The 11228-nt window shown below is 39.4% G+C and overlaps 1 protein-coding gene across 2 annotated transcripts in view; it reads right to left on the bottom strand.

Annotated features, from left to right (window-relative positions):
- Positions 1–214: 214 nt before the first annotated feature.
- prkg2 (protein kinase cGMP-dependent 2) overlaps positions 215–11228 on the bottom strand; it is a 100189-nt gene continuing 89175 nt past the window's right edge. For both annotated transcript variants that reach the window (XM_043696205.1, XM_043696194.1), the window contains 2 exons: positions 6635–6701; positions 215–2803 (listed from right to left, as the gene is read on the bottom strand). In XM_043696205.1, coding sequence (XP_043552140.1) covers positions 2708–2803; positions 6635–6701 — 163 coding nt within the window. In that variant the 3' untranslated portion in view covers positions 215–2707. The remainder of the gene's footprint in view (positions 2804–6634; positions 6702–11228) is intronic.

Raw genomic sequence — 11228 nt, 5'->3', positions numbered from 1 at the left:
TTTTTTTTACCTTCTTAGAGGAGAAAGTGAGGGCTGCAGATGCTGGAGATCAGAGCTGAAAATGTGTTGCTGGAAAAGCGCAGCAGGTCAGGCAACATCCAAGGAACAGGAGAATCGACATTTCGGGCATAAGCGCTGCTGAAGAAGGGCTTATGCCCGAAACGTCGATTCTCCTGTTCCTTGGATGCTGCCTGACCTGCTGCGCTTTTCCAGCAACACATTTTCAGCTTTTACCTTCTTAGAACCTAGTAAATTGACTCTAAGTGAAGAACCTTATTATACCAACTGAAGCATAATGGGTGAATCAATACAAAATAAAGTACAACCATTTATATCACTTAAAAACAACCATTTCCTCTTCAGGCAACACTATAGAAAGCAACAAAAGTAGGAAAGCAAGTCAAAACAAATATTCAAATAATTAAGGCTGAGACATAAATTAGTTTTTTTTTACATTCAGCAGACCTAACCTCTCATATGCCATGCCCTCCAGCACTGATCGACAGAGTACAGCACACTGTCTGAGTTAAAACAAAACCATCTCCACAATCAGATTACCATGTCTAGCCTTAGTCATTAAAGCCTATGGCCCATATTTTGTCAAAACAATAATCCATTCACAGTCACCGGTGTTCACAATTGGTTACAAACATCCATGGGTCATATTTCCAGCTATTCTTTTAGTTCGGGCGCCACTGAGTTTGTGGCACCAGAGGAATGACACCCCATTTTGTTGCGCCCAGCAGGTAGCTACACCATTATAGATACCTCTTCAATAGTCACTTGCTCCATGCTGTTATAAAATCTGGTATGTGACCAGCATTAGAATGTTTAGGAATGTCCTTGTGTTCCATTCCATTAGATTCCAGGTATTGTTCCTATGGTCCATTTTCTATTGGGGAGGCAACAATCTTTAAAAATGCCAAATCTTTCTTTCAGGATCTTGGCAGCTGCACCCACCTGGATTACATTCAGTTTAAATTTGACAAATGTAACACCACTTTTTCAAGAAAGGAGGTGGAGAAATAATCAGGAACTACAGTTCAGTTAGGCTAACATTAGAAAGATGCTGGAACCTATTATTAACAATGTCTTGACAATTTGTTTTGTCCATTACAGGCATATACTATATTTAACTTTTATAACATGAACTGTAATCTGTTTGGAATCCTCCAGAACTAACTTCATTGTAAGTGGACACTGATGTGCTACTTAGGGTGGCTGCTTAGAGTCAGAAGACTTTGAAATTTGAAGTATTTTGAGTCTCTAGTAGAAAAACCATTAAGGTGCATTCCTTAAAAAGAAATAACAAATAAAACCTATTTGTAGAATTCACAGTTCCCATTTTTTTTATATTCTTACACAAACCCAGAAATCATGGGCTCCCTGTTTTTGAATACAAAATTTAGCAAATGGAAACTACAGAGAAGCTACTTTGTGAGTAGATGAGAATGACCTTTATTCATTCTCAATTCTGTAGCGATGGTTTCTAATCTCAAAACATTCTGGATGGGTAAAAGAAGTACTCGTCATGTGTCATCTGGTACAGATTTTTAAAATTATTTCAAGAACCAGGGAGAAATCATTGAGTCTGCAAACAATACAACAAATAACAGAAGCAGCAAAGGTAGCAATATTTATGCCTTAAAACCAGAAGCTGCAACATCATGAGGTCTCCAGACTGTTCCTTTTTAAGTCTTCCAGTATAGAAAACCAACCTCCTAGTTATAAAACTGCAAGCAACTAACTTAGTGATCTGCTTAAAAAAATGACCACTTCAAGGGAACCTTACAAGAACTTTGATACAAGATAGCACATTTGCCTTTATTGCATTGGGCGTGGAGTACAATAATATGGAAGTCTTCCTTCTATATAACAGCACATTGGTGTGACCACACATAGAGCACTGTGTGTAGTTTTGGCCTTCGTCTTTAAGGAAGGATACACCTGTATTTGTACTGGAGGCAGTACACAGAAGGTTCACTAGATTAGCATTTGGATGAAAAGATCATTCTAATGATGAATTGCTAAATTGGGCCTAAGTTCCCTGGAGTTTAGAACAATGAGAGGTTATCTAATTGAAATATACAAGGTTCTGAAGTGGCTTGTCAGGGTAACCTCTCAGGAAATGATATTATCGCCAAGCCAGGAAGGAACATGATTGTACACAGTTCACCAAAAACATACTCTGCAGGTGAAATCAGCATCATGTGTAGAAAGTCTGTGAGGTCTTAATATAAAAACAAAACTTCTGTGTGATCAAAGATGTTGTGGCTTGGAAATCTTGGCATGTGCATACTGGGAAGAAAGGCTGCAGCACAAATACTGCTACTGACTGCAGCTGTACAACTGTTTATCCTGGCTATTCAACATCCCCACTTGCTCCTGCCCACTGAGTGCAACCATCTTACTACAGCCGAAAGGATTATTTGTACAAGCCACGTTTTGACTCATAGCAACTATTTAAATAGAAAATGTTTTTCTAGTTAAGATAATACCAGAAGAAACTTTTACTGATTTCTTAAAATTTTTCAAGTAATTTCTTTCCTTCTTGATCATATCGATTGTTAATTCTTTATTCTGTATAGATGTTCCTGCTGGTTAGTTTCGGTCAATACCATAGAACATGAAATTGTTCAGATTGCGTATGATCATTGAGTAAGGGTAACAGTTGGAGTCTTCTTGCAGTACGTGAGTTGGCATTGATTTAGAAATCCTTGTCCCAGCCTGAAAGTTCATCTGGGGGAATATCCTTATCAGGAGGATAAGTGTCGAAGTATCTATAATCTGTGGGACCTTTAAGCTTGGAAAAAAGGGAAAATGTATTACTCGGAAGGACCCCATCCTGAAAAAGACACTGCTATTAAATTGTTATGTTAATTATTAATGGTTCCATCAGTAACCCAGCAAAGTTAGACTTGGCATTCTTGGACCATCAGCCTCTTCCATCTGATACATAAAGTGTCGCATCTTAACTCAACAATTACAGAGTTTCTGTCTTTACCAAATATGTTGGCGTGTTAATTCATTCATTTAAATAGATACCATAAGAAAAAGTTAATATAATTTACAGTTTAAAAGTAGGCTACTTGATTCAATTTGGCTGTCCTGGTGTTTATGCTCTGACAAGCCTCCGACATCATCAAACTCTGATCAGTGTCGTCTTATTCGTTTCCCCTTCACATACTTACCTCATTTCCCCTTAAATGTACCTGTGTTATTTGCATCATTAGCAAGTTCCATGTTTTAACCATAGTCTCTGAGCAAAACAAAGCGCTTTCTTACCAGATTGATTAGTGACTACCTTATGTTCATGACCCTTTGATTCGCCCCACGAGTGAAAATGCTTCTTTATATTTCCCTATTCTAATTCATCATCTTAAAAAGCTCTAGTAGCCAATGAAAGAAAAATGCCACATCTGGTTCTGTGTATCCTGATAGTCATAAGCTCTCTGTTCCAATATCCTTTTTGCAATCACAGTACAGTAACTGAATTTTCAAAATCTCCCCTTCATTGACCATTACTTTTTCCACATAAGTTTACATAATGGAGAAATCATTGTAACAAAGAAGTTTAAACTGTGGTCTGTAAATTTAATAATGTACTGGTGACTGTGTGGAGCTTGCATATTCTCCCCGTGTCTGCGTGGGTTTCCTCAGGGTTCTCCAGTTTCTTCCTACAGTCCAAAGGTGTGCAGGTCAGGTGAATTGGCCATGCTAAATTGCCCATAGTGATAGGTGCATTAATTAGTGCGAAATGGGTTTGGGTGGGTTGCTCTTCGGAGGGTCAGTATGGACTGGTTGGGCCAAAGGGTCTGTTTCCACACTGTAGGGAATCTAATCTAATCCATTATATGGTTATTTCTTTTGAACAACATGAATGAAGACATTAGTGTTCGTAATAGGCGATTTGTATTTTGTATTTCAATGACCTGATCCTAGGAAAAGCAACACTAAGGATTTCAAAATGGAGTTAGTAGACTTATCACTCCTTCAAAACTAATGCACTGACTCTCTTTCTCCATTTTTATTCCCTGCACAATAGCATGGAGTGGTACAACAGGCAAGTTATCTCATATTGTGTCAGTTAGGGTTCGGTATGTTGCATTGCTATATCCTCAGGCAATTGTAAATGAGGCACAAGCCACTCCAGCATGAGGAAGGTAACCAATGCACACTCATTGATGAAAGCCTAATGATTAAAACTGATTCCACGACGAAGGCCTCCAAGCCCTCTTTTTCTTCCTGTCACGCCAACCCAACCAGTACACTTCCACTGACACTCTCATTTGCCTGGATGAACTGGTCCTCACCCTCAACAACTTCTCTTTCCAATCCTCCCACTTCCTCCAAACCAAGTGGGTATCCATGGGCACCCGCATGGGCCTCAGCTATGCCTGCCTCTTCTCTGGGTAAGTGGAACAGTCCATCTTCTAAAACTACACTGGCACCATTCCCCATCTTTTCCTCCACGACATCGATGACTGTATCGGTGCTATCTTGTGTTCTCACACGGAGATTGAACAGTTCATCAAATTCACTAACATTTTCCACCCCAACCTCAAATTCACCTGGACCATTTTGGACATCTTGCTCCCCTACCTAGACCTCTCCATCTCCATCTCTGGCGGCCAACTAAACATGGACATCTAGTACAAACTCACCGACTCCCACAGCTACCTAGACTCCACCTCCACCCATCCTGCCTCATGTAAAAATGCCATCCCTTATTCCCAATTCATCTGCCTCCACCGCATCTGCTCCCAGGACGACCAATTCCACCACAAAACATCCAAGATGGCCTCCTTCTTCAAAAACTGCAATTTCCCCTCCCATGTGATCGATGATGCCCTCCAGCATCTCTCCGCTATTTCCCACACCTCCGCCCTTGAACACCACCTCTTCCAATGCAACAAGGAAAGAACCCCCTGGTCCTCACCTTCTACCCCACCAACTCTGGATACAATGCATCATCCTCCGCCACTTCTGCAACCTACAAACAGACCCCACCACTAGGGGTATATTTCCATCCCCACCCATATCTGCATTTTGGAGAGACCATTCCCTCCGCGACTCCCTTGTCAGATCCACCCACCTCCACCAGCCCACACCCAACTCCCGGCACCTTCTCCTGCCATCGCAGGAAGTGCCAAACCTGCACCCATGCCTCCCCTCTCACCTCTGTCCATGGCCCTAAAGGATCTTTCCACATCTGACAGAAATTTACCTGTACTTCCACACACGTCATCTATTGTGTCCGTTACACCCGATGTGGCAGACAGTACACCAACTTGCAGATCTTTTCAGAGAACATCTCTGGGACACCCGCACCAACTAACCCCACTGCTCCATGGCTGAACACTTTAACTTCCCCTCCCATTTCACCAAGGAGATGCAGGTCCTGGGCCTCCTCCATCACAAAACCCTAACCACCCAATACCTGGAGGAAGGATGCTTCAGCTTCCGCTTTGGGACCCTGCAACCACATGGGATTAATATGGATTTCACCAGTTTCTTCACTTCCCCTCCCCCCACCTTATCAAAGTCCCAAGCCACCAACTCAGCACCACCCTCTTCCTGACCTATCCAACTTCCTTCCCACCTATATGCTCTACCCTCCTCTCCGACCTATCACACGTTTCCCCCCGTCCACCTTCATCTACCTATCACATTCCCAGCTAACTTCCCTCCAGCTCCACCCCCCTCCCATTTATCTCTTTGCCCCCTGGCCATAAGTCTCATTCCTGATGAAGGACATATGCCAGAAACATCAATTCTCCTGCTCCTCAGTTGCTGCCTGACCTGCTGTGCTTTTCCAGCACCATACTCTCGACTCTGATCTCCAGCATTTCATTCTTCCCAGTGACAATATCAGATATTCACTGGGATGGTATATTGCAATCAGACTCATAGTAAGTCATCCTCTGCAGAATAATCAAAATATTGTAGATGCTGTAAATCTGAAAGAAAAATAGAAAAGGCCAGAGAGACTATTGCAGAACTGAAGTTGAGTTCTGAAGAAGTCATACCAGACTCAAATGTTAACTCTGTTTCTCTGCTGTCAGACCTGCTGAGTTTCTCCAGCATTTCACCAATACTCTTTAACCTAGGTCCCAATAGATTGAGGGTCAGTGTGGACTTGTTGGGCCGAAGGGCCTGTTTCCACACTGTAGGCAATCTAATCTAATCAAGATTATCCTCTTCTGCAACAGTCAAGTGTGCCCAGATCCTATGCCAGTGACTATTACTGCTTTTCTGAATGAGATTGCCAATTCCATTAAAAATGCTGCCAGTTTTTCAAGAATGCTTTGGTAGTGAAGAAACTTTTGCTTCTCTCTGCAATGTTTGCATTGATTAATGTGAATGGAATTGGAAACCTCACCCGAGCTACCATTTTTGAATTATCAACCTAAATTGGACCTGATTCCACAGCTCATCCTGTCTCATTGGTTACAGTAGTAGCAAATGGCTGTTCACTGTTGGTTTACCAATAGATAAAGAGCTGATTGTTTAGTCAGTTACTTACCCCCAATTGTAAACCACTTATTTTTGACAGAAACAATATAACAGAGTACAATAATGTGCAAAATCATGACATATTACATCATAAGGACAATAATAATAAGCAAAGTACCTCTCTTTTTAAAGGTGACGGTAACGTTCTGGCTTTCAATCCTTCCCAGTTAAATCCACTGAACCATCTGTATTTGAAGGAAATGAATTTATTTAAATGTAATCTTTATCTAATAGGTTCACACATACTTTCCTTTTATACAACTAAACCTACATTTGTAAGCTAATTTGTGTAGCTTTTGCAATGCTAGGTAAACATATTATTAAAATTTATTTGGAATATTTGTTTCTTATTATTTACAGGATATGAATGCCAATACTATCCCATCATTGTTGTCCATTCCCAACTACCAATGAGAAAGTGGTGCTGAGTCACCTTTTTGAATTGCTGTGGACCATGTAGTACAGGTCCACCTCAGTTACATTAGGAAGGTGCGTAGTCAAAGTGAACAAACAACAATATAGTTCCAAGTCAAAATGGCTTTGAGGTGAATGGCAATGGCATTGGTATTGCTATGCACCTGCTGTCTTTGTTCTGCAAGACAGTAGAGGCCACAAGTTTGGAAGGTGCTTTGAAGTAATTTTGGCAAGTTGCTATGGTGCATTTTTTTTAGGCTGTGCAAGCCATTGTCCTGGAGGAGTGAATTCCATCACATGTAAGGCATGTGCCTTCTAGGTGATGACTAAGCTTTAGGGAATTTGAAGGTGAATTATTTGTTACAGAATTCCCAGCCTCTGACCTGCTTTCATTTATCCAGGGTATTTGCATAACTGGCCCAGTTAATCTTTTGGTATGTGGCAATCTTCAGGACTTTGATGGTAAGAGATTCAATAATATTAATGTCATTGAATGCCAATAGGAGATGGCCAGATCCTCTCTTGTTGAAGGTGGCATGAATGTGGCACTAGTGTGGCATGAATATTATTTATCATAGATGGCACTGAACACTGAGCAATCATTAATGAGCAATGATAAAGTGCTAAAGTCCTTTGCTAATTTTCCCCAACTTCATTTATTACAAATGCTTTGAAAATTAGTTCAAGTTTGCTTTTGCATTTGCTTTTTTCAAACTCTGATAAAAATATCTAATTTCTTTTCCCTTAATTGATTAATTCTTCCTGGTTAAATTGCACCATTTAAATATGTTTATATTCTTAATGGGCTAAAGCCAGTCTTTTGGTAATTGAACATTTTTGTCCAAAATGATTGTTTTACTTGAAGAAACCAAGATAATTAACAATGTAATTTTTGAGTTATCAGTTGGTAGATCAAAGTGAGATAGCTGAATGTTATCTGAATTACAAAACTCAAGCATTCCTGAGATTTTTTTAATTAGCTGTTAAAACACATTTGTTACAAGAACTAACATGCAAATACGAATTGAAGCAAAGTTTATAGATGAAGTAAATATATACAAATTCTTGTGGGAAACATCAATGATAAATTTTAACCAAAGATGTCACATTGTTTTTCTAATTCTAGTTTGATTGGGCTGAATTATGTCGATAATATTAAAGTACATAAATACATAATGAGTAACAAGTCAGGTTGGAGAGAAAACAATTTCTTTTTTAACAATCAGTAGCGTAACCAAATAATTACTTCTAAAAATGGAAAAACAATTGAGCTAGAGGAAGAAGATAATAGAAGAAAATAGTATGAAAACTACACAAGAGTATTACTGAGCCCTGTTTATATAAAACATAACTTTTAGCCATCCAATAGGATGGTGAGAAAAGCTTCCAAAGGAAAGACACAGTTCATATAAATTTTCAATCTCATTTGATATTTTCAGCTGAATTATGTTCTGTGACTTACTTTGCAAAAATATTTGTAGTGATGGTCACATGACTTTGTAACTTGGAATCATGCTACTGGCAAATAAATTTTGTTTGGTACAAAAGTAATCACAGATATGAATAGCCATGAAAGTATTCAAGTATTCACATTGTGATTTGTTTCTTTTCTGAATATGCAATTATAGACTTTTTGCAAACATTTGATAATTATTTTACTGTTTCTTTGTATTGTGTATTCCTGCACAAAATAGCAATAATTGACATAGACCTATTTGTGAACGTATTGATCAATAAAAAGCATTTCAGAACAGCATTGTGCTTACCAGAGAGATACAAAACTCTTTGCAGCATACTGTTAAACAGTCTGAATGCACAAGTGAAAAGAAAACCAGTAGAGGTTTGGGTTTCAGCAGAACATGACACTGTATGGATCAACAGTGATGTAAATCACACAGGGATATTGAGTCAATGTCACAGCAATAACATCATTGCTATATCACATCTAATTATGTATCACTCTGCACTCTCCACAAACAGGAAAGTATATTGACACAAATGCATGAAAATTGGAGATCAATTCACAGCAGAAATATTTATTATGGCAGATTGGGCGGAAAATGAATTGAAATAGCCTATCTGTTAAAATCAGCAACAGATCTCATACGTTTCTAGATAAACAAGCAATAGTCCAGTCTGTGATAACAACCAAGTAAGATGATTCTTCATTCTCTCTCCCACTGTTCAAACTCTGGATAATTTTCTTGGATTACTTATCTTCATCAATCAATTCCCTTTGCTTGAAATCACTTTCATCCTCAAGGGAAAATTAAAGAACAAATAAAAATATGACCACAAGAGTGTGGCTACAAAAAAATTTCTACAAGTTCTGTGTGTTTGTTGCAATTGATTTCTTGTTTAATTTTCTGTTAAGGATGGAGGTTATTCAACCAAAAGAAATTGGTAAAAATAGAAAAGGGAAAATCAATGGAGGGAAAAGTGCCAAAGGCATCTGATCATAGCTTATTTAACTGTTTAACTTCCAATAGAAAATATAAAAAGTTAGCTGTCCAAAATTACAGTATTTAAGCATTTCACATCACATCATACACATGTTTCAATTACTATTTTCATTCAAGTGTGGCATCAAGCAGTTCTAGCAAAACTGAAGTCAATGTTAATCTTGGAAAGAATGAACTGCTGGTTAAGTTATTAGGAAGATACTTGTGGTGTTTGGAGGTTGGTCATCTCAGCTCTGGAACCACACTGCAGGAGTTCCTCATGGTGGTGTCCTGGGCCCAACTATCTTCAGCAGCTTCATCAACGACCTTCCTTCCATTATAAGGTCAGAAGTAGGGATGTTCGCTGATGATTGCACAATGTTCAGTACCATTCACCACTGCTCAAACACTGAAGGGAGTACATGCCCACATATAGCAGGACCTAGACAATATCCAGGATTGGGATGACATATCGGAGCTGAAAATGTGTTGCTGGAAAAGCGCAGCAGGTCAGGCAGCATCCAAGGAACAGGAGAATCGACGTTTCGGGCATAAGCCCTTCTTTGGGATGACATATGGCAAGTAACATTGCACCACACAACTGCAAGCAATGATTATCTCCAAAGCAGAGAATCAAACCATCTCCCTTTGACATTCAATGGTATCACTGTCACTGAGTCCTACCAACATCCTGGAGATTATTATTGACCAGAAACTGACTAGACTGGCTGTACAAATACACTGGCTAAAAAAACAGGTCAGACGCTAGAATACAGTTGTAAGCAACGTATCATCTTATCCAGCAAAACCTGTCCACTATTTACAGACACCAGTCAGAAATGTGATGACATGAGTGCAACTCCAACAACAGTCAAGAAACTTGGCGCCATCCAGGACAAGGCAACCACATTGATTGAAACCATATTTAGAAACATTCAGTCACTCCATCACTGATTCTCAGTAGCAGCAATGCGTAACATCTAGAAGCTGAATGGCAAAATCACAAAGACTCCTTCAGTAGCACCTTTCAAACTCACAATCCCTACCATTCTAAAAGGTCAAGTGCATAAAATACAAGGGATAACCGCATCCTGCAAATTTCCCTCAAAGCCACCTAACATATTGACTTGGAAATACATTGACATTTCTTCAGTGTGGCTGGTTCAACATCCTTGGAATGTCTACCCAGTGATATTGGGGGCTTACCCAAAGCAAATGGATTTCAGTTGTCGAAGAGGCAGATCACTACCACCTTGTCAAAGACAATTAGGGATTGGCAATAAGTGTTGGTCCAATCAGTGATGCTCACATTCCGTGGGTGAAGAAGAAAAAAGTGATAATTCTCAGTTTCATTCAGTGATTTATCATCTTCATGTTTCTTTGCTTATTGTTTGAGGAGTAGATCCAATTACCAAGTATGGAAGTTATATTTAACTTAAAAGCATCTTGGAACCGGATGCATCTTTTAATAGTATATCTGCTTATTTGATAGTCCAGAAATCGAACATTGCTGGCAAAAGAGACATGCTGAAGAAACCTTTCATGTTGCACTCAGCAGAACAGAGTCAAGAACATTAAAGGGGCTAACAGTTTTAACTGCCTGAGAAAACACTGCTGATTAGTTTGCAGATTGACTTTGCTTGGTCAAGGCTTTGTTGTGGAGAGTGAACCAGGGGACTACTGACCCCATGCTTTTGCTTAATCCTGAAAAATGCAAAATGCCTGGATATATGTTTTTCTGAAAAGGACAGCTTTACCTGTAGGAATACTTATATCTCCAGGAAGCATACATGAGCCTCAACGCAAGCCCAACTGATAAGTTTAAATTGGTTATCATGCAATTCTTCGCATACATGG

Source organism: Chiloscyllium plagiosum, chromosome 1 (genome assembly GCF_004010195.1).
Source record: "Chiloscyllium plagiosum isolate BGI_BamShark_2017 chromosome 1, ASM401019v2, whole genome shotgun sequence".
Classification (NCBI taxonomy): domain Eukaryota; kingdom Metazoa; phylum Chordata; class Chondrichthyes; order Orectolobiformes; family Hemiscylliidae; genus Chiloscyllium; species Chiloscyllium plagiosum.
Note: the sequence above shows the minus strand (reverse complement) of the source record. Positions and strands in the feature narration are given on the sequence as shown.